General features: G+C 42.3%; 1 protein-coding gene and 1 non-coding gene across 2 annotated transcripts; both read left to right on the forward strand.

The window, feature by feature from the left end:
* Window positions 1–255: 255 nt before the first annotated feature.
* On the forward strand, window positions 256–371 carry LOC118893728. The gene has a single exon (XR_005019576.1).
* Window positions 372–8335: 7964 nt separating this feature from the next.
* Window positions 8336–12938, forward strand: WNT8A (Wnt family member 8A). Its single transcript, XM_036847287.1, has 6 exons — window positions 8336–8403; window positions 8508–8541; window positions 8772–8910; window positions 10032–10157; window positions 11032–11174; window positions 12390–12938. The coding sequence occupies exons 1-6, from the start codon at window positions 8336–8338 to the stop codon at window positions 12936–12938; spliced, it is 1059 nt and encodes a 352-aa protein (XP_036703182.1).
* Window positions 12939–24264: the final 11326 nt, after the last annotated feature.

Raw genomic sequence — 24264 nt, forward strand, 5'->3', positions numbered from 1 at the left:
TGGTAAGATTTGCTATCAGAGTAGATATGGGGTGTGAGGAAGAGGAGCCTAGAATTGCCCTTAACAATTGAAAGACAGAGTTGCCATTTATTGAGATGGGAAGACTGGTTAGAGGATCAGATTGAGAGTGAAGAGGGAGAGACCGGGAAGCTCTGTTTTGGACATGTCACATTTGAAATGCCTGCTAGATAGCCAATTAGGCCTTTCTGGAGGATGTCCAGCAGACAGCTGGATATACAAGTTTGGAGCATAGGTGAGGTCTGACTAAAGATATAATTTTGGAGTCTGGCAGGACATGCAGCAATCTCCCTCTCATTTTAGGAGGGCCATCCTAAGAATAGGGTTGGCTCTTAAACGCACAAGAGGACAATTCAAGAAAAAAAAAAAAGATATAATTTTGGGACAGTCACCATATGGGAGTAAATACAGATAAAAAATAGAAGATGTCTGAGGAATGAGCCTCAGTGCTCTCCAATATTAACAGGTCAGAGAAATGAAGAGGAACCAGCAGACTGAGACAGAGTGGCCAGAGGTAAAAGGGAAACCAATCATCTCTGGAGTCCTGGAAGCTGAAAGAAGTGAAAGTTACAAGATGGAGAGTGAATGATCTACAACAACTCTGGATTTGGCAATGTGGAGATCACTGGTAATCTAAAGTAGTTTCAATGGAACAGTGAGTGTGAAAGAAAAAGTTAAGAGAAGTTTGTAAACATTTAGAAACAAGCACTGTTCACTATAATGTTAAAACTAAAATGTTAAATCTGCTCTTCCATTTTTTAATAGTTCTAAGTACTCAATGGTCCTTTCATTATCTGTCCTGATTTTTCCTTGGTTCTATTTCCTGGGTTGGGCAGGGAGAGATGAAGTCAGCTGCTGGAAGATAGCCCCTGCTAAGCACTGGCAGAAATTGATCTTACTCAGACCATCCCAGTTGCATTTCACTTCCCCAATTTAAATTTTATTTTTAAGAAATCTGACAGAAAACAACAAGCATGTGTATTCTAGTTAAACATTGCAGGTTGAATACATGCATTTATTGTCCCTTCCTCACAAAATAGTAAAGGGATTTTTTTAAGCACAACTCCAAAGTCAAAGAGGAGCCAAAAGTAGAGGGAAAACAAAATTCGGAAAGGTGGAAAGCAGCTGAGTTTACAAGTCTTGAGAAACCAGGAAAAAAAGTCTTGAGAAACTTTTTTAAATTGCAATCATGAAACAAGAACAAAGAATATGAGAAAACTCTTATTTTCTCCTAGAAAATAAAACAACGAAAAAAATTTTTTACTATGGAAAACAGGAAAGAAGAGATAAAATGAGAGTATGAGTCCAGGAGGCTCAATAACTCCGCCTCCCCAAACACACACACACAAAATAATTGTAGAAAAAGAAAACATAGAAAATGAAAGAAATTATCAAAGAAATAATATAAGAAAGTTTACCAGTCCAAAAAGACATGTTTACAGATTGAAAGAGTTCATGAGTACTAAACACGAGAAATGAAAAAGTTCTACACCAATGCCACATCATTGCGAAATTTCAGTGTACTGGGGATAAAGAAAAGTTTCTAAAAGCTTCTAAGGAGGGTGGGGAGAAGAAGAACAGGTAACCTACAAAAGACTAGCATTCAATTCAGCATAAGATTTCTCAACAGCAACCCTGGAAACTAGAAGACATTGGAACACTTACCTCAACATTCTTTAGGAAAATTATTTCCAATCTACAATTCTATACCCTACCAAAACAGTAATTTAAAAATTTTAAATATCAATCAAGTGAGAGTAGAATAAAACTTTTCAGATATGTGAGGTCTCAAAAAATTTGCTTCCTATGCACCCTTTCTCAGGAAGCTACTGAAATGTTATCTACCAAAATGAGGGAGTAAACAGAGATAAAAAGACATAAGATTTAAGAAACAGGATGTGCAACAAAGTGGAGAAGCAAAGTGAACCCTCATCCTGATGGTGAAAGAACACACTAGGATGACAACTATGCATATGCAGAGAAGTAACTAGGCCAGATTGGAGCAAGTCTGAGAGTTAAATAAGAGGTCTTTTGGGTAAGGGCAGAATTTACATAGAAAACTAAGCAAACAACAACAAAAACAGATAATTATTAATTCCAGGGAAAACAAAAAGACATGTAGGGAAAGAAAAGTAAGCCTGATTTATTACATGACTCTCCTCTAAATAGTATACATGATCATAATGTAAACATTCAATATTGACCTAAGTAAATTTAACTATACGAGGAGATGGAAAGATGAGAAAGATGCATTTGTATTTGGTAAGTGGGAAAAGAAAAGAGAGGTCAATCCTCATCATCCATGGTGGGAAGTCAACAAATAATACCTAAAATTGAAAAAAAAACAATAAATAGGACACGAATAGGTTTTTTAGAAACATGGAGATAACACTAATAGCATCAGATAAAAGAATTGAAAGTTGTTGCTTCTTGAGAGGACGGTGCAGGTATAGTTGAGGCTGCTGCTTTTCTTAACAAACCTTATAGACTACTTACTCATATTAACATGCTTAATTTTTTATTTAGTATAAAAATTAAGAGAAAACAGTTAGATTAATATGTAGTATCACAGAAAGGGGTCCATGATATAAAAGTTTAAAAACCAAATTGAGAAATAACAACACAATTCTAGTTTTTAAATTATGTATGTATTTACAAACATTTGTACATGCAAAGAATCCACACTAAGCTGTTCATAATGGTTACTCACAGGGAGTGGGACGGGGGAGACTCTCATTTTTATTTTTATTTTTTTAAGACTCATTTTTTACTTTACATATTTCCATTTTGTTTACTTTTTTGGTAACAAGTATTAATCATTTACATATTTTTTAAGGTGTATTTGTTCATGTGTGTATATCAAATATAATGTTGTTTGCTTGATAACTTTTTCAATTATGCTTTATATCCACAAGCACACTGCAAGTTTTTTAAGGACCAATGTCATCTTAGAAGCTTTACTGTATATGCATCGCAGTGCCAACCACTGGGCTGGCTACCCATTGGGCAGGTGCTCAATAAAGGCTGAAATTGCAATACTGAATCCCACATCAGAGCAACAAAGAGCATGTTGTACCATTCATCGCCACCAGATGGCAGGTCTCTATCAGAAGTCCTTGTCTATGGAGATTTACTCATTATCCTTACTCCCCCTCCAACCTTTCCAGAGTACTTTATCTCACTGTATTGTTATAAATTATTTAAGCTTTTCTCTCTCAGACCAGACTAAGAGCTCCTCCAGGATAAAAACAAGTAATGATAATTCATCTTAGACCCATAAGTGTTGAATACTAGCCTGAACTAAGTAGGTAAATATTTTTAGAATAAATAAATGGATAGATGGATGCATATTTCTCTGAAAACTAATAAAATTCCACAATCATCTCCATACTTTCTTCAACAACAATCAATCGAGAAACATTAACTTGGAACTTCTGTGTCCTATCTAATGTCCAGAGATGGGAGTTTTGAACGGTGAGAGAATAAAAAATATAATAAAGGGGTTCTAGCCAACCGAAATCTCTCCTTGGATGAGCCCCTCCAACTCCAAACCTTTCTAGGCTAATGATGATGCAGCTTCTGCCACCTGGGCACCTCAGTTTGATGGGAGAATGTGCTGCTATCCTTGGAGAGATTCCTGTGTGGTTGGGATTGACAAGGCCAAGCCCTAAGGAGCTTCCCAACTGATGAAGGAAATATACCTTCAAGCAAGAAACAGCTAGTCATGGCTTGCAGATTTATCCCCTCTAATGTACCCCAGCCCTCACAGGCCCATGTGTTCCAGCAACTGCTCCCATTTTCCACACAGGAAGGCCTATTTTCTTCCCCACACTTGGAACGCTAGATCTCAAAGGGAAAATTGAAGTATTCTCTTCCTTCCCTGGGTATATTGTTGAGGAAATTTGCAAATCATTGAGGCTAAATTGGGGGGTCAAAGGGAGGGTCAGGAGCTCAAACAGCTGTGGCATTTGGACTGGGAGTCACCAGGGGGTGGGAAGAGACAAGCTTCCAGGGAGGAGGGGTGGAGACCAGAGATTAAAAATTCCTGAGCTCTGCTCAGTGTCACTGCTCAGAAGAATATGCAGAGAGGCTCATTCTCTCTACCCCCCATCTCCACCCCTTATCTAATTAGCAGAGGAGTGTTAAAAGTCAGAAATCCTATCTCTTTCTCTTCTGGCATTCTCCAGCCATCTCCACCCTCTCTCCACCCTCTCACTCAACTCCCACACCCCCCAACTTGCTTCATAGTCTAAGCAGCCCCTCTAGTCTCAGAGCCCTGGAAAAGGAGCCTGGAAAAGAAATGTGGAGGAACCAGGGATCTGGGGAGTTTAGTGAGAATGCACATCTGGAAGAAGCATTAGCTTAGGATGCACACCATCATCACCGCAGGGTGACCAACCATCCTGGTTTGCCCAAGACTGTTCTGGATTAAGCACTGAAAGTCCCATACCACGGGAAACACCTCAGTCCTGGGCAAACCAGGCTCTCTTGGCCCCAACTCACTCTGTAACCCTGAGTAAATCCTCTCTCTCTGGGCCTCAGTTATATCCTTGTAAAAATGGGAGCCTCTAGCTCACTCTATGCCTCTATAAATGGCCTCTAGATTTGCTGAAGCTGGGCACAGCAAGGGTGACTCTGGCTTACTCCTCACTGATTACTGCCCCCAGTGTTCCCCTAAGACTCCTGGTATCTCAACATCCTGGAACATGAGGTGGAAGGGGCCTTCAGGATTATCCTGTCCTACTCCTCTCTAGCTCTATGAATACCATTCCAGTGGAATACAGTGCATTTATTCATTGCATTCCACTTACCACTTGATGCCCTACATTATAGTTAGATACAGACCTTATCTCCTTTTTACTAGGTACTAAGCTCCTTGAGGGCAGGTAGCAAGACTTTGGCTCAGGAAAGGTTAAAGTCTTGCACATAACTGGAACAAACAAATATTTGGTGTTAAATTCTACAGAGAAATCTTTTGCACTTTACCTCCCAGTGGCCTAGAGGGAGGATACAGGGATCCAGAGGTGTGGTGGGAGGCAGCTTGTCCAGTCTCAGAGAACCTATTGTGAAATTTTTAGGAATTTTGCAAATTGGTTGTTAAACACAGCTGTTATTAAAATTAAATTATATAAACTTACAATTAAACTTATAAATAAATTAATTATATTAAAAACAAAGGGGAAAATAAAAAGGAACTCCCTGGCCGTGCAGTGGTTAGGACTCAGTGCTCTCACTGACGGGGCCTGGGGTTCGATCCTTGGTGAGGGAACTAAAATCCCATAAGCTGCATGACGCAGCCAAACAAAAACAAAGATAAGTAGTCAAAATTTATCACTTCCTAATTATTTTACTAGATTTTACTATTATCTATACCCTTAAGGTTACTTACATCTATTATACCTACGATAAAAATACTGTATAATGATGTGCCACTATTTATCTCTTCCCAAGTCCACATTGGTAGTTTGAAATCAGCCATGGTGGAAGTATTTACACCATGCGAATCAGCAAACACTACCAATCATGTCTCCTGTCACACTGAAACTTGTTGTTGAATATCTACCAGCACATCACTAGCTCAGATATACTACTATTCTGTCTGTCTGGTCAGAGGCCCACTCTACCTCCACTATTATCTTCTACTCTGGTCTTCAGTTCCTGATTTCCATTCCCAGAAGAGAGAAACCAACAGTTGAAAGAGTTGAATTGTCACTTAAAAACTAATGAGATAATAGAGCTGAGGTTAAGGAAATGGATGCACAAGTTGGCTGTAGATGATGTGTAGACTTAAGTGTGGAGTACTTATCTCTGGCTCTTCTCTCCCTCCAGGAGACCCTCTACCACAATGAATGACTATGATCAGTCCAGCACAGCGGTCTTATGTAGACAGAGTCCCAAAGGACTCTGAAGAAGCCATTGGTTACCCTCCAGGTATCCATCTTACAGGCTTATCCAGATGGCCAACTGAAGGATTTAAAGATACATAAGATTCCCATGCTGACAGCTGGAGAAGACAAGACTTTCCCATCTCTGGCCTACAATCACCTCTGGGGTTAATAAATTTTGTAAATCATAAAATTAGGATTATAGCATGTAAGAGAGCTGGTAGAATCCTTATAGGTTATTCAACACTCAACATCTTCCCAACTCTCTCATTTTTCAAATGAAGTAATTGAGCCCACATGACAGTAAATAGCTTGCCGAGCGTCACATAATAAATTAGTGGCCAACATCCAAGACTCCTTATACCTGGAGCAGAGGCCTTTCTTTAACATCCTAAATTCCTTTTAGAGAAATTATATGATCTTTAGAGAATGTGAGCAGGAGCAAGCACAAAGTTTACACACAAAAAGCTCACCACCTTCCCCTCTCCTTCCTAGAAAATTAAAGAATATTTTTATAGAGTACCAACTAAATGCCAAGTGCTATGGGGAGCACAGAAGAATAAGACCCAGTCACTCATACACAGGAAGTGAATGTGCGATCACTCCTAAAACTCTTTCAAGGGGTGTGGGAGATTCCTCGGGTCTAATGTGACCCCTGTTCTGACCACACAGTCAGTGGCATGGAAATCAACCCTGCTGTCTTAAGAAGTGAAAGTTAAACAATAGATTCTTTTTTTTTTTTTTTAAGTATCATTCAGTTACAATATTAAATCAGTTTCAGGTGTAAATATTAGATTCTTGATTGGGAAAAGTAGGAAACAGAGAAAAGGCCACTGAGGCAAAACTCAGTGCGCTTTTCCCAAGTAACTCAGTGTGGGACACCTCTCTTCCCCAAGGAGAGAAACCCACAAGCAAGGAAAGGAAGAGAGCTTGCTGGGCCGAGAGCCAGAGCTTTAGTCCATTAAGGACATTTTGCATTTGAGACATTCATACCCATCCTCCTAGAAAAATGAAACACAAAAAAAGACACAGAATAGGAGCCCAAATTTCTTATTAGATTTCAACATATCTAAAATCACTCTGTCAAACTGCTATAAAAATTTCTAAACATTTTCATTTCTGTACTTATCTTCTCACATAAAGATAATAGTTTGCAGGCTGACACTAAGCCCAGCCCACACTTTGAGTTCACTGCTCTAAAAAGGCCTGGGGACTCCTTGGCCCCTGGAACTCCTTTGGTGGGGGGATTTCTGAGCTCCCTTTCTCATCCAAATCCAGTTCAGGGTGCTGTGAAGTGATCTGGAATGTGGTCACAGAGTAATGAGTTAGGACTGTAACTTCCTGTTTGTACTTTCCTCTGCATCTCTTTAGCCTGCCTTCCCCAGCCTTAGAAAAGAGTTTCACCAACCAAGGAAGATCTCCACCCCTTCATTGCAGTCCCCAACCCTACCTAATATTGCCTCGGGTTCTTCCTAGGGGCCACAAGTTCTTTTATTCATTCATTCCTTCACTCATTTGTTCATTCATCCAGGCATCTTCTTCAGCACTAAGAATACAAAGTGAATCTTAAAGACAGATTCCTGCCTAAGGAGCTTATGTCCTAGCAACAAAGTGCTATCAGAAAGAAAGGCATCAGTCTTCTTAAATATAGCCCTGGGTAGCCCAAAGGTTGATTCTCACATATACAAGCAGTTAACAAACTAGAGCTCTAACAAATATAAAATGGTAGACCTACTAGGAATGAAGGAAATTTACCAGAACTTACTTTGGTAGAATATGGTAGAAGGGACTGTTGAGAGGTGGCCTCTGAAGTGTGTCTGCTCCAGGGTCCCACGTGACTTTACAGTCACCAAGGGAGGAGGTAGGAATGGTGCACTTTCTTACTTGGATAAAATGAGTAGGAGAGGGCCCCAAGTAGAGTTCCTCTATAATTATTAACACCTTGAGGAGGAAGGCAGGGTAAGGAGTGGGGTCTCATTAACGGGTGAGGACACCGTAACTTTGAGGGATAGATGACCTATCTTTAGAATTAGCAGAGTTAGGAAACTTGCTTGCTCTGGGCTACAAGATTCTGAAAAATGAGCCCTCAAGCAGGAAGAGACAAAAGTCTGACTTATAGAGGGTAGAAACCTCCTGGGTAGGGAAAGGCTTCAGCCCATCTGTCAGCCTGGGAGGGAAGAAGGGCTGGCAGGGCGGGGCAGGGCGGGGCTTCCCTTGGAGGCTTTGGGCTGAGTCCCTCCTCCCTGGTCCCCCATTGGGTCAGTGGCTCCTACAGCCCTGCCAGTGAGGGACAAATGAGAAGAGCTGTTGATTTTTTCCCCCTTGGCCATTCAGCATTTCCCTACATAAATACTGAGAAAGATCCTGCCCTCTCCTCACTTCTCTGGACTTGGCCCTGGGCTAGACTCGGTCCCCTGGGGGTGGGAAGGGCCATGGGGTACTTGTTTATGTTCAGGGTGGCTGTGGGCATATGCTATGCAACCTTCAGTGCCTCTGCCTGGTAAGTCCTTCTCTCTCCCTCCCCCCCAACCCCCCTCCTCACCAAGGAAGCTCCTACTACCTCATCCCCATTCACCATTGCCTCACTTTTTCTCTTTTTGGTAGGTCAGTGAACAATTTCCTGATAACAGGTCCCAAGGTAGGATGATCTCCTGCTCCTGTTTTTACCCATCCAGGTTCCTAAGGGAACTCTTCTGGGGAAGGAAAAGAGGGGAGGGGAGATAGTGCCAGAAGTCACCCACCCAGAGGAACCTATGATTGATTATTCCCTAATGGAGAGCTAACCCATTTGAGTCTTGCCTGCACCCTCCGACCGAGACAACCTGACTAGAGCCAGGGTTGAAGCTCACATCCTTTTCCCTCTGCCAGGCCTATCTGACCTACACCACCAGTGTGGCCCTGGGTGCCCAGAGTGGCATTGAGGAGTGTAAGTTCCAATTTGCTTGGGAACGCTGGAACTGCCCTGAAAATGCTCTCCAGCTTTCCACTCACAACAGGCTGAGAAGTGGTAAGTTTGTGCACCTGTACAAGGGGGTATATGTCCATGAAGTTGGGCTTGAAGTATATATGTATGTGTAACATGTATGTGTACAGTGAAATGAAAAAGTTATCAGTGATCTGCCACTTCCTTGTTGTGTGACCTTAAGTGAGTTACTTCTCCCTCTCTCAACCTCAGTGTTGTCATTTGGGTCAATAAGGTCAGCTGTTTAGCTCACCAGGAGTGTTGTGAGGGTTGAATGAGGTGAATACAAAGGTATCTCTATAGAAATGTAATTACTCTATTTTTTAATGCATGCCTGTATTTGTGTTTGTACACACTTATCTTGTACTGCTTTGCATGAAACAAAAATGGGGAAAGGGCTCTGTGTTTACAGCCCCTGAGGGAGTTTCAACTGTCATAAAATCCCAACAACAGAGAAACTGAGAGATCACACATTGAGCTATGCTTCAGGGTGAGTGTGTGTGTGTGTGCAGTTGTTTGTAACTATGTATAGTAGTTTGCATGAAAGTTGTTTATGTAGAAACTATTAATGAAGAGTTGCCTGAGAAAAGCTGGGGGGAAGGGAGTAAAGAAGATTGGGAAAAAAGTATCTTCCTGTGGGGTATACAAATAGGATGAGAAGTAAAATGGGACAATGTTTATAAAGAGTTAGGAAGATACAAGCTCAGTAAGTGGTAGGTATTATCATGATGATTATTACATGGCTCCAACTCCGTGTCAGAGAGAAGAAAATACCCTTCTCTCTTTCATAAGCTAGCCTCATAGCTCTGAGTCCTCACTGCCTAAGGACAAGAAGCAATGGCTAATGAACAGAGGCCTAGGCTGGATATCAGGGGGATAGTGTCCTGGTCTCAACACCATAACTGGTGAGGAGAGTGGCCTTGGTCTCTTCACTTTATCTCTGGGTTTTACTTTCCTCATCTGTAGCATGGGGATGCTCACTCCTGCCTGGATGAAGTAAGGATGCTGGAAAGGCATGCACTGTTCTCTCAAGTAGAAGAGCATTCTCTTAATAAACCCAAAGAGGGAGGGGGACAGGAGAGAGAAATGAAATGGCATTGCTTTTCCAAAACCTCTGCTTTGGGTCATCAGGGTCCTAGTTTCCAGCCCCCTCTTTCTTTCCAAAGCCACCAGGGAGACTTCCTTCATTCATGCTATCAGCTCTGCTGGAGTCATGTACACCATCACCAAGAACTGTAGCATGGGCGACTTTGAAAACTGTGGCTGTGATGAGTCAAAAAATGGAAAAACAGGTAAGTTGTGCTCTCTGATGGGGGTGGGAAGAGGTGAGGGGTATAGAGCTGAGCGTAGGCTAAACTCTTCCAGGGAAAGGCTGAGGGACACAGCTTCTTCAAACCCCTAGACTCTAGCAGCAGCTTCATTGGTGGGAGCTCCTAGATCTAGACCCTCCTAAGAACTGAGCTGGATCCATGATTCCAGGATCAGCAAGTAGCACCAAGCTCTAAAGCCAACAAGGCATCTAGGAAGGAGGAGGCCAAAGAGAGTTTAAAACTAACCCTTGTATTTCAGGCTTAGAATGACTTGTCCATAATCCAGAGCTACCCAATTATCTGCAGACAGCCTAAGAGACTTAGATTTGTCACTAATGAGGGAGGAGGTGGCTCTAACAAGACTACTGTAGCATAATGGTACAGAATTCTAGAATGTTTGAACTGCAATGAACATTTGAGATCCTCTAGGCCAGCCACAGCGTGGCTACATTTACTTTGGGTATAGAGTTGAACTGTCTAGATTTGGGGAGTCCCTGAAGGGAGGGCAGTTGGCTTTGGGAATAGGACTCCCCCCCACCCCCACCCAAAATACCTCCATTTCCCTGTTTCACCTTTTTCTTTTTCCTTTTTTTTTTTTTTTTTTGGCCACCCTGCGTGGCTTGCAGGATCTTAGTTCCCTGACCAGGGATTGAACCCCGGCCTTGGCAGTGAGAGTGCGGAGTCCTAACCACTGGACTACCAGGGAATTCTCTCCCTGTCTCACCTTTAGATATAGCTTTACACACTTCTAGGACTCTTGGGGATGGTTTGTCTATGTCAGCTAAAATGACCTTGACTCCTCTCCAGGGACTTAGCAGGAAGCTATACGCAGAACTTATTCTTTCCTTATGTGTAGGAGGCCATGGCTGGATCTGGGGAGGCTGCAGCGACAATGTAGAGTTTGGGGAAAGAATCTCCAAACTCTTCGTGGACAGCCTGGAGAAGGGGAAGGATGCCAGAGCCCTGATGAATCTTCATAACAACAGGGCAGGCAGGCTGGTACGTATAAGAGTTGACCAATGAGCCAACAGGCTCAGTATTTACAAAAGCCTCACATCCATACAGACCTTCACAACTTACCAAGAGCTATTTACAAAAGCCTCACATCCATACAGACCTTCACAACTTACCAAGAGCTGTCTCATACATGTTTCATCCTCACACCACCCAGCAGGACTGGGATAGCTACCCCCATTCTCTGGATGACAAAGCCAGTTAAGGCAGAGGCGTGGCTTGGCCAAGGCAATACAACTAATAAGTATCAGAACCAGGCAATGAATACAGATCTTCTAGCCTAGTCCTTTTATCACTAAACCTTATATGCTAACTCCTTCTACAGGCAGGTTTCTGAGAACACAGAACAATACAGAACAAAGGCCTTGCTTCCATGACTTAAAATTTTAACCATTTCAACTGCATTTCTAGGAAATTAACAGGGGTTTATCATACAACCTATGTCCTAATGTCTTTCTGGGCTTGGAGGGGTTGGGACTGATCTAAGCTTCTCTGGAAGGTCTATTCTCCCCCAAGACTTCTGGTGGGGTAGCAATCCTTGGAGTGTTCTGAACTGAAATCTGGAGTCTAGTTGTATTGAGAGCTAAGAGCATAGAAATTTCCCTTTGAACCTATACCTAGATGTCCTGGTTGCCCATGGCAAAGAGAAGAGGTTTTCAAGGCAATTACAACCATGGGTAATCACCTTGGGGGTAGGGGTTCAGACTCCAGAGCTTCCTTCCCTCTGGGAGAGGGCCCAAAAGACAAATCCAAATACCCATAAATACTCTAGCCCCCAGCTTCAACACAATAACAGTGCCAATGATCATGTTTTTCATTTTTAATTTACAAGGTACTTTCTTGATCATTCTTATTCTTATGGGCAGAAAGAGAAACAAGCTCACAAGTGATGAAGTTGGGCCTTCAGCCTAGGTTTCCTGACTTCAGTAACCTTCTCAACACTTGCCTCACTTCTTCCATAAGAATCACTCAGGGGAACGTTAAAATCACCAATACCATGGCCTTTAAACCTCTGAACTTCCTAATTGAGAAGATATGAGGTAGGGCCCAGATCTTCTTACGGGCCTCCCTCGTAATTCTAATGTACTCTAAAGTTAAGAAGCACAACTCTAAAATATTCCATTAATTGCTAGCCTTTGGTCTTCTCTATCCAGAGCCAATCTCCTTTTGTCCTCCCTCCCTCTTTCTCTCTCTGTGAAGGCAGTGAGAGCCACCATGAAAAGGACTTGCAAATGTCATGGCATCTCGGGGAGCTGTAGTATCCAGACATGCTGGCTGCAGCTGGCTAACTTCCGGGAGATGGGCAACTACCTAAAGGCCAAGTATGACCGGGCACTGAAAATTGAGATGGATAAGCGGCGGCTAAGGGCTGGGAACAGTGCCGAGGGCCACTGGGCACCCACTGAGGCCTTCCTTCCTAGTGCAGAAGCTGAGCTGATCTTTTTAGAGGAATCGCCTGATTACTGTACCCGCAATTCCAGCTTGGGCATCTATGGCACAGAGGGTCGGGAGTGTCTGCAGAACAGCCACAATACATCCAGGTGGGAGCAATGCAGCTGCGGGCGCTTGTGTACAGAGTGTGGCCTGCAGGTGGAAGAGAAGAGAACTGAGGCTATAAGCAGCTGTAACTGCAAATTCCAGTGGTGCTGCACGGTCAAGTGTGACCAGTGTAGGCATGTGGTGAGCAAGTACTACTGCATGCGCTCCCCAGGCAGTGCTTGGTCCCAGGGCAAGGGCAGCACACGATAGCACCCCACAGGAACTTACTTGCTCAGTTGCATGACAATGGAGGGGGGACACAGCTTTTCTCTGGGAGAGAAAAGAAAAGCAATTGGAAAGTCACAGGGTTGATCTGTAGTCCTCTTGATATCTGCTGTACATGGGAAAATAGAGGCCTAAGATTATACAGCATGTTCTTGACAGAGCTAAAATGGGAATCTGGGCCTCCTAACTTGGGTAGACCCCATTTCATCTTTCCTACAAGTTACTTCCTGGTCTTTCTGCCTGTAATTTTGCAGCTTGCTAAAGGGGGAGTTTTGGTTTGGGGTCCATATCCAAAAAGACCTTCAAAGTACTTGCCCCTGGAGTTTCAGACCATGTCCAACCCAGCTGTGTGGCTGAGAATCAGAGAATGGAAGCCAAAAATGAGAGTTCTGTCCAGACTCCTGAAGGAGCAACCTTCCCCTACTCTGGCAAGCTCCAGAAAGACCAACTACAAGTTCATACAGATATGTGGGGCAGAGGCTACATACCTGCCTAGAGGGAGGTATTTAAGGTGTTGGGTTTTTTACCTCAATATGCACTTTTGAAAAGTTCACCCCACCCAACCCTGGGGAAACCAGTACCCAATATAACCTGATGACTTTTCCAGCTCAGAAACTATCTCTGGAGCCATGGAGAAGGGATGGTCACAGTAAGTGGACAGATGACTACAACTTACCTGTTCAAGGCCCCCCAAGAGGAATTTTCCCCCAAAGAGCTGTAGAACAACTCTCTTTTGTTATTTTCCCAGATTGGGAACTCATCTTCATTCTGCAATAAATGCTTCTAGAATATATATTTAATTGAGACCTTTTATTTCTCTCCTTGGAAACCTTAGGATCAGAAAGGGAATGAGAAACCCTGCTTCTATATCCCAATTATACACAAGGCTAAAGGAGAAACTGGAAATATCCAACCCCCTTGATATCAGTGTTTGACAGATAAGAAAATTGAGACCCAAGAACTGGCCTATAGGAAAAGAATCCAGATTTCTGGATTTGGAAAGTATTATTTTAATGCAACCTAAGCAACTTGAGGAACAAGCAAGCCCTTCGAACTTGAATCATATTCAAAGTGTGTTTGCTCTCTTAACTTGGACTTCCTGGGGTGTCTGTACACCAAGGACCTGGGCCCCAAGGCAAGAGACTAGGAAAGTTGTGGATTCTACCTTCCTCATTTACACTTCTACATCTTCCACTGGTAAGCTTTGGGGGAGGAGTAGTTTCCCATAAAGAGAGCCCTAGGGGCTCAACCACTGGTCTCCTAAATCTGAGCATCTTGGCCTTTGGAGTCTCCCCTCTCTGCAAAGGTCAAGCACCCTGCAGGGGGGGACGTATTTCAAATATGTTGAATAAACAAGTAAAATGACTGGTCACCAAGAGTGGGGAAACATTCTTAGCTTAATGTTTTAAATTAAAAAACAATTTAAATGTTCAACATCAGGGCAAACTAGTTAAGTCATGGCTATACAATGGAATATTAGCCATTAAAATAATATTCTGAAAAATATTTAGTAACATGAAAAACATGCATGATATAATTAAGTGAATAAAGTTAATTACAAAACAGCATGTTCAGGATGAACCCAATTTTGTTTTAAAAATAGGAAAATATTAGCTATCATGTAATACCAAAATAGAGTGGTTTGTTTTCCTTTTTGTTTTTCTGTATTTTTATATTTGTCTACAATAAACAAATATTTTTGTCATCAAAAAAGTTAATAGTAAGTTATTTTTTTAATGACAGCAGGGAATAATCAATCCATTTTTTTGTTTGTTTGAGTGAAAAGGAAGGTGAAATGTTCATTAAGGAAGTTGGCATCTCAGGAGAAACCATAAGCAGGTGCCTTGAAAGTCTACCCTGGTCTCTATTACTTCTGTGCATTTAAAACTACCACAGATGTCAGACGCCAGAGATAAGGAGAAATCCATAAAAATGCAGCCTATGTCAAGGAAACGGAAGATTTCCTCTACCTCCCTCCTTCTAAGGAAGGTTAAAAAAAACACACTGCAGTTAGCAACGAAGAAGTGTGTATGTGTGCGCGTGTGTGTGTGTGTGTGTATGTGATGGTGGTGGTGGCAGTGGTAGAAGGGAGAATGGAAGAGATACCATCTAAGCACAAAAATTGTGGTGAAGCAATAGGCAACCAAAAGAAAAGATTATTTCCCTGGGGCTCAGACAAAAAACTAAAAAACAAAATTATCTAGCTTGATGTTAAACCCTCAAAACCCTCAATAAACATAGACAATAAACATAGATGCCAAATTACTCATGAAACCTGAGTTGTGACACTGCCAAGGAACTGAACAAACTATAGACTTTTCTCTTTATTCGTAACTGAATCTCCATCCAAAGACCCCAGGTATCTGATGCTTTGACACTTTCTCCAGGACCTTGTTGACATTCCCAAATAATCTTATGGGGGATTTTCAGAAACAAAATCATCCCTGATGCCTGGTACAAACTGTCATTCATGGAGAACATGCCTTGTGTTTTCTACGGGTTTGTATCTGAGGTTTTCACTAATGAAACAGAACAATTGGGAATTCCATGAAAAGTTTGCCTACTTCCCCAAAAGGCTCATAGTCCCACTCCTCCCAAGCCTCTTCCAACCTCATTCATTTTACCCTCATGGCAATCAATCACATCAACCAATCTTCCCACATGGACCCTGGGCCAGAAACTAAAGGAATTTGGATTTCTCTGCATCCATCACCTTCCTGTCAAGGACTCATTCCAAGGCATTACAGTGGCATTCAGATTCATTAGTTACAACCCTACACTCCTTCCCTTTTGGCTCATCCTTAACAAGCTGGCTATCATTAAGGTGACAGAACAGTAAAACCCCGTGTTCGATATGTCCAGGGCCCAAGACAGGCAGGTTGGCAGCCACAATCTGATAGTAGATCTTGAAAAGCTGCTGAAAAAGGAATCGACTCAATGAGAGAAACCTGTCCATGAGCCTAGTCCCACATTTCAGTAAATCCAGGCACTGATTCACATTGTCTGGAGAACAGAAGCCTGTATTTTCTCAGTCTATGCTTGCCAGGCCCCTACCAAACTTTTTCTCCTCCTCCACCTCCTCTTCCTTCTCCTTCTTCTTCCTGTCTGATCTTTGCCATGGGCAGAATTAAGAAAACCCTAAGGCCTATTCCCAGAGTTTCCCATGGTCCCCTGCCAGTCTCCTCAGGGCTTGCTGGTGGGTGATCACAAGGGTGGAAAGGAAGTAACTGAGCACCTACTAAGTGTCAGATGCTTAATATATACTATCTCCTTCAATCCTCAGAACAATCCAGTTAAAGAGTTACAATTATTCCCCACTTACTACTGAGGAAACTGTGGCTCAGAGAAGTTAAGCACCCAACCTAAAATTAAACACATGGAGGTAGATTTGAATTCAGACCTACTACCACGTAAATCTATACTCTTCCTTTATACCACTTACACTCTGGGACCCCAGGGATCTCTTGCGACACTCTCCAGCTATCGTGACAGCTTTGTAGAATGACTCCATTTATATGCAGTGAAAGGTGTCCTTTTCCTCCCTCTTCTACAAGTAGAAGAGTCACATTTCTCAGCCCTTCTCCAGAAAGAAGAAACCTAACTTTTGACTTGCAAAGGCCTTCCTTAGAATGATAAAGCAGATAGCCTGGCTCCTGCTGACTTGGGAGGGCAGAATCCTGGTTCTCCAGGGGGTACTCAAAGAAAAAGGCTAACCATTGTGGTCTACATTAGAGGTCAAAGTTTCAAAGGAATGTCAAAAGAGGGGTGTTTATTTTAGAGGCTAGAGGAAAAAAAATACAGGATCCTGAGAAAGACAAATTTCTAGCCCCAGATCACAAACTACTCATAGCATTGATCACAAAAGACAGTGACCAAGGGTCCAGATAAAGAGGTTTGGGGTGAGGGGGGATGAAACAAAAAGAAAGACCAGAGCAAAGACTTCCAGAAGAAGTTAAAGACCCTCGGGTAGGACTAGTGCCCTATACCATTTTAATTCGGTTGCATTCCCTACCACAGGAGGTAAGCTAGGTTTAAAGGAGGAAAGTTCCCACACACCCAGTATCACCAAGTGAGATAGCTGAATGTTAGACTCCAGGGCCCTGAACACTCTCCATGGCTGGTGTCCTGCCCACCCTGCCAGGCTGCCCTTTTTATCAGGAAATGAATGTATGATGACCAATGAAAGCGCTGAAGAAATTAGGCCCAGGCTCTGGGAAGCCTCAGACTGCACTTGGTCAGTGAGGGAGGAGGGAGGCTGTGGGTAAGAGAAGTGGAATATGGGTAGGGGGTGGGTGGGATGTGGGTAAGGGAAAGGTGGTGCGCAATCCTCTCAGATTCTCAGATACCTGCCTAGACCTATGATAGGACTAGGGGATCCTGAAATGGTCCCTTGCCACTTCTTCATCAGGAGCTTCTTGCAATCTATAAGAGATCACTTGATTCAGCTACCTGCTTCTTAACAGGAGAGCTCCTAATCTAAGGCCTAAGGAAGAGGAGCACATTTTACACTGTGTTGAAAGACCATCAGAGAGGGAGGGAGAAGCTAGTACTTCCCTACCTGGGATAAAGTGCCTATTAGGACATTTGCTGCATGCCTAACCTGAATCAGCACTGCTATATTTTATTTATTTATTTATTTACTTAACTTACTTACTTAATTTATTTATTGCATCTTTATTGGAATATAATTGCTTTACAATGGTGTGTTAGTTTCTGCTGTACAACCAAGTGAATCAGCTATATGTATGCATATATCCCCATATTCCCTCCCTCTTGAGCCTCCCTCCCACCCTCCCTAACCCACCCCTCTAGGTCGCCACAAAGAACCGAGCTGATCTCCCTGTGCTATGCGGCTGCTTCCCACTAGTCATCCATTTTACATTTGGTAGTGCGTATATGTCAGTGCTACTCTCTCACTTCGTCCCAGCTTTCCCTTCCCCACCCCACCCCCGTGTCCTCAAGTCCGTTCTCTATGTCTGCATCTTTATTTGTGTCCTGACACTAGGTTCATCAGTACCGTTTTTTTAGATTCCATATATAGGCATTAGCATACGGTATTTGTTTTTCTCTTTCTGACTTACTTCACTCTGTATGACACACTCTAGGTCCATCCACCTCATTACAAATAACTCAATTTTGTTCCTTTTAATGGCTGAGTAAGCACTGCTATATTTTAAATCTACGAAGTCTTCTAGGACCTCTCATTATGGATTGAGGCCTTCAAAACACTCCTTTTCTCCAAGCCGAATAACCCTAATTACTTCAGTTTTTCACTAATTCTCTCTCACACACTTTTTCTTAGACCGTCTTCAAATGCACACCAGCTTTGGGTTTCTGTGAGGGTGTGAGCCAGAAACCCTTCTCAAACCTCAATTGTCATCACCTCTTTGCCCTCAAGTATCTGAAGAATCTGCCTATTCTTGACTGTCACAGAGCTTTGATTGCCCCATCAGGCCCCACTTGAATTTCTCCATGGCCCAAGTTCATTTCTAACCCCTCCATTTCAGCCAAGTGGCCTTGATTCCCAGCTGCATCAGCTGGAACCTCAATCATCAGGGTCCTCCTGTGCTAGAGGCTTGCAGGCAGTGCAGGGGCAAGAACATGAAACTGACAGGACACACTTCCTTCTCTGCTCTCACCCATGAAGCATTTAGCTACTTTAAAATTCCAGTTTTATTTCTGTGCTGATGATTCCCAAATCCCCACTTCTGTGCAAGGTCTAGGCACCACAGCTCTAATATTCCACGGGCTGTTTCAACTTGAGTGACAGAATTGATTTTCTCTATGATTCCTCTGCTTCCATCAGTAATCTAATGAAACTTTGAGTGACTAAGGCTTACTAATGAGTCACCCCTCACTTGTCTCTCTGCTCAACTCTTCATATTGTACCTGAATTTTGCACTAACTCAGTAACTGATATTTTGCCCCTCAACTCTCCACCTAACACAATGCTACCATACTTATGTTACTAGTACACTACATTCAATTCATCATTACCTGATTAAAAACAAAAATCAAAAAACCTGCAATGTCCTAGAGAATACAATTCCAGTTCTTTGGCCTGACATTTCAAGTCTCCTAAACTTGACACCATCTTATTGTAAACATTAAAAATTTTTTTCTATGAATATAATCTCATAAGAATCCAAAAAATTTAGAACAGACCAAAAAGTGAATAATTCCTTCACTCCCTTCTTCCCCCAGCTCACTGCCTTCCCCAGAGGTAACTGTTCCTATTTTGCTTTTCCAATTTTATCCCTTGCTTCCTCAGTTCCAGCTAGACCAGGTTATGACAATTCTCTGTATATGCCATTCCCATGCAATTTCTGTATCCCAGTTGAGACCATCTCCCTCCCTGAGGTATCTTTGCCTCCTCAACTTCAAATACTCCCTCCTTAACGTCTATCTGCTCTTTGAAATGACCTGCCATTTATTTGAAAGAATCTAAATTTCACTGCCTATGATATCTAGGCATTATGTATTTCTCTATGCCTCAACAATAGAGCTGACAAGTCTCCTCCTTGGAGGTAGGGCCATGTTACCCACCTTGGTGCCTCTGCAAGCCTCTCACGACACTGCATTTGGTGGGTGATTACTGCTCTCCAGACATTAGCCAGTCTTGCCCAAAGGTGGTGTTAAGTGTACAGGTCATGGAATTTCAGAGATGGAAGAGACCTTAGAATTCATCTCCTACAAACCTCTCACTTTACAGAAGAGGAAAGACATTTGCCCAAGGTCATTTGCCTAGTTAAAGGTCAAGTTGAGGATAGACCTCAGGTCTCCTAATTCCACGTTCAAGCAACTGCTAGGACCTCTGCTCTTGGGGGTGGTGGGAGTGGCCCAAAATACTCTCAGGACCAATCAGCTAGGCAGTAACTCAGACAGGTAACTGATGGGGGAGGGCTTGTATATGGTATGTGATATTAAAAATTTTTTAAGTTTAAAGAGAACACTTGAGGTTCCCAAACATACCATTACCACTTGAGCCCAAAGCAAAGGAAAAAGTCAGCCCATTCATTCCCCCTGCTGCACTACACTTCATGGCATGTACCCCTTTTCCCCTTCCTCCGTATTCCCTTAAATTGGCTTCACCTGAATAAAAATGTTGAAGGGCACAAAATCAGAGTCATCTTGGATGCTGATATCTCTAGAAATCCAGTGCTCTTCCTATTGCTTCATGGTTTATGCCTGCTGTCCCAAGTATAATTGTAATTGTGCCTCCTCTCACTCCAAAAAGTGTACTGTTTGATGGCAATCATATAGTCCTCCTATTTATAACCCACTTCATCCATTCAATAAACATTTCTTGACCACATACTCTGTTATAGGCATAGCACTAATGCGAGAGATGAAGTTCATGACATTGACAAGGTCTCTGCCCTCATGGAACTAGCATTTTCATGGAGGACACATACAATGAACAAGTTAAAAAACAGATTATTACAGATTGAGATAAGTGTCATGATGGAAATAGTAGGGTTCTTATAATAAGGTGGCAACATCTTAAGAAAAAGTGGTCAGAGAAGGTTCTCTGTGAAGTTGACATTTAAAGTTATACCCAAAGGAACTAGTTATAAGAGCTTCAAGAAAATATATTTCAGAGAGAAGCATTAACAAGCAATAAGGCCCAAAGCAGAAAAGAGCTTGGAAAATTCCAGGAACTGATAAAAGTTTGATATGACTGGAGAATGCTTTGCATGTGGTGGCATGAGATGAGCTTAGAGAAGTAAGCAGGGGTCAGATCATTGAAGACCCAGTCGGTCACAGTAAAATGTCTGAATTTTGTTCCAGAGAAATGGAAAACCATTAAAAGATTTTAAGCTAGGGGATGACAGGATCCTATTTACCTTGTAAGAAAACTGGCTGTTACCTGGTGGTAGTCGGGCGCGGAAGCCTGAAGACAAGGAGGCAGTTGTATTAAGACAGGCAAGAGCTGATAGTGACTTGGACTAAGGTAGGGATAAAGTGAACAGAGGGAAGAAGGAAGATGGGCAGTACGTATAAAAGAGGTAGAACCAATAAAATTTGCTGATGCATTGGATGTGATGGGTGAGAGAAGGGGAAGGATCTAGGGTGACTTCCAGTTTCCTAACTTTAGTAACTGAGTGGCAGGTGGTGCTGTTTATGGACATAGGCAAAATGAGAGGACCAGGTTAGGGCTAATGGGAAGATGGGGATCAAGAGTTCCATTTCAAGCACATTAACTTTGAAATTTTTCTGGGACATTCAAGTGGAAATATCAAGCAGGCAATTGGCTATTAAGTCTGGGAAAGATACTAAATAAACTAGAGAAGAAATGTGAGATGGAGATGCAAATTTAAGAGTCGCCAATACAGAGAGAGTTTCTGAAGCCATGGGAGTAAATGAGATTTCCTAAAAGGAGTAGGAAGTGAAGGGAAGAGGGCACAGGTCCAAAGAAGCACCACACCTCTCCCATTGACATCCACAAGTGCCTATTGAATAACCTGAGCAACTGAGCTTCTTTTTGATTTTAGGAACAGATGGGTACAGATTTGCCAGCAGGTAGGGAAATATAAGAGCTAATCTTTGGGGGGGGCCTCCATCAATCTATTCAATCAGTAAATGTCTTCTATGGGTCATGATGGATTGTGCTAGGTGCCTGTCTGGGAGGTAAACACGAAGGGACACGTTCCCTCTCAATCAAGAAGGAAAGCACACCTGTGCCCATAAAAACGTGGTGTGATAAATATTCTAATAAAAGTGTGTACAGGGGCAGTAGGAACATAGGGATGAAAGCAACCAATCTCTGCCTGGCCCAAAACTGAGGCAAACTCATCCAAGTAGTGAGAGGAGCTGAACATTAAAAGGGTGCTCTGAAGCCAGAAAGGCTTCCTTGCACCCTGTTTGTTTCTGTTTTGCTTTAAAACAAATCTCGTACTTCCTAGAATCAAGGTAAAATCATGACAGGTTGGTAGGGGTAAAAAAGGAGGCTTTGGCTCTCTGTCCTTTGACGACAGAGACTAGCCCTTTCCAATGAGCCTTAAGGTGTGGGGTGGGGGTAGGGGTTAGAGGAAAAAGTGGAAGAAGAGAGTGGTTTATGGCTGTTCACAAAAAAAAAAAAAAGCAATAAAATACTTTGCCCTGAGCTGCATAAGGGTCATAATTGGTATGATAAGCTATCATTTAACATGAGGAGGAAATTGAAGTTTCATTTCCTTGCTTTTGTGGCACCCCTTGAATTGGGTTGATGACACCATTCAGTCAGTCAGCATGAGGCCTGCCTTACCAATTTTGTTTTGCAAAACAAAGCCAGTCACGGTCAAACTCAGTTGGTCAATTCCATAGATTAACATGAGAGACCCCTGGAAAGCAAAACAGCTGGGTTAGCTCTGGCTGGGAGACGACGGGTTAATCCTAGGCCAGCTAGGCAGGGAGCTTTCATAAGATCTTTCAGGCCCCTGGCACCCTCCCACTCCTCACCCCTCCAAGAGCTTCCCACACTCACCAGTGTCCTGGGGTTGACTCTAAATAATCTCCAGAGTTTGAAGGACAGGGCTGAGCTGAGAGTATCGATGCATTTCCCCATTGTGCCATATGTTGATTGTCATCTTCTCATCTTGATTTTTTAGACGCAGACTGGGTAGTATGGTGTGACAGAAAAAAAACAGGCAGGAATCTATATGAGCACAAACTGGGAAGAATGAAATTTTCTTTAAAACCTGACAATAATACAAAATTTCTCTCAAATTCTGGGCTCCAATAGGTGTACCTACTCACTCCACAACCTAAAGAAAACAGCAAGGACGAAAATTTTGTTAAAGTTCTACTGAACAGCCAGACAGTTTTGTTGTCTCTATGGCTAAGACATTAGAAAAGAATCGTTGATCCTCTTAGAGAATGATTCCCATTCTGATTCCTCTCCATGTCCAGAAAGTTGCTGAAAAATCGAGGCCACTTTAGAATAGATCACAATCTGGAGACTTTCAAAGTTCCCATTTAGCTGAAATAATTCCATTTTTCTCTCTTTCTGAAGTCTGATGTTTCTGGTGAAAAAACAATTCTGCCAGTAACACATAAGGACTATCAAAAAGCCAAGAAAATCTGCACATGCAATGAAGTTGCCTGAATAATAATGGGGTTCATGTTCCAAAAGGAGATTAAGGTAATGTTTAATTTTAGTTCCCTGAAGGTTGTCTTACATTTTTCCAAAAGGATTTATTCCTGCAATCTTCTGTGACAATCAACACAATTTAATTTTGAGGTAATCAAGAGAGGTAATTTAGTATTGTGGGAAAAGTGCTGCTGATTTTGCCACAGATTTTACTGTAAAGCCATGCAAATCACTTTCTGTGCTTCAAAATCTTTACTATAAAAAAGAAGGGAACTTGATTAGATTACATTAGATATTCACAAAATTTTTTTCAAATTCTAAAATTCTATTCTGAGCCTCTAAATTTTTCTATCCTGACAGTTCTGGCCTTTATAAGATGTCCCATGCCAATTGCCATACAGAATAAATTAGAACCCCTTCTGGTTTCAAGAAACATATAGCCTGTAAAATAGCAATAGTCAGATGTTCTTCATGTACACAGAGTCTTATGATTAGATTTTACTAATTTGAATTTAGTGCAGAAGGAAGCTTCTTTGTACGTTATATTTTACAAGGATTTACTATTAAAATACCACCACAAGTAAGATGGCAGGTGGAGGTTTTTAACTGCTTATGACAATAATATTTTCAAGTGCTTCTTCTCAAGGGGTTCCTGGTATAATGAACAGCACTCTGGGTATGAGCCAAGAACATGGATCATCAGCCATTAGCTTTATGTGTGACCTTGGGCGTGTCTCTTAGCTACGCTGAGCCTTGTTTGCTTCAGTTATAAATAAAGGGGTTGATTAGGTGGTTTAAAATTAATTAGCGGGCTTCCCTGGTGGCACAGTGGTTAAGAATCCGCCTGCCAATGCAGAGGACATGGGTTCGAGCCCTGGTCCAGGAAGATCCCACATGCCGCAGAGCAACTAAACCCATGTGCCCCAACTACTGAGCCTGCACTCTAGAGCCTGTGAGCCACAACTACTGAGCCCTCGTGCCACAACAACTGAAGCCTGCGTGCCTAGAGCCCATGCTCTGCAACAAGAGAATCCACTGCTATGAGAAGCCCATGCACTGCAATGAAGAGTAGCCCCTGCTCACCGCACTAGAGAAAGTACACGCAGCAATGAAGACCCAACGCAGCCATAAATAAATAAATAAATAAACAGATAAATAAGTAAAGTTCTCTTTAAATAAATAAATAAATAAATAAATAAATAAAATTAGCAAAGCTTTTTCTTTTTTTTTTTAAAGTTG

Source organism: Balaenoptera musculus, chromosome 3, assembly GCF_009873245.2.
Source record: "Balaenoptera musculus isolate JJ_BM4_2016_0621 chromosome 3, mBalMus1.pri.v3, whole genome shotgun sequence".
Classification (NCBI taxonomy): domain Eukaryota; kingdom Metazoa; phylum Chordata; class Mammalia; order Artiodactyla; family Balaenopteridae; genus Balaenoptera; species Balaenoptera musculus.

Coding starts and splice junctions, on each gene's coding strand:
- WNT8A (XM_036847287.1), top strand. CDS start 8,336: ATGGGGTACTTGTTTATGTTCAGGGTGGCTGTGGGCATATGCTATGCA. Junction 8,542..8,771: donor TCCTGATAACAGGTCCCAAG/GTAGGATGATCT, acceptor TCCCTCTGCCAG/GCCTATCTGACCTACACCAC. Junction 10,158..11,031: donor GTCAAAAAATGGAAAAACAG/GTAAGTTGTGCT, acceptor CCTTATGTGTAG/GAGGCCATGGCTGGATCTGG.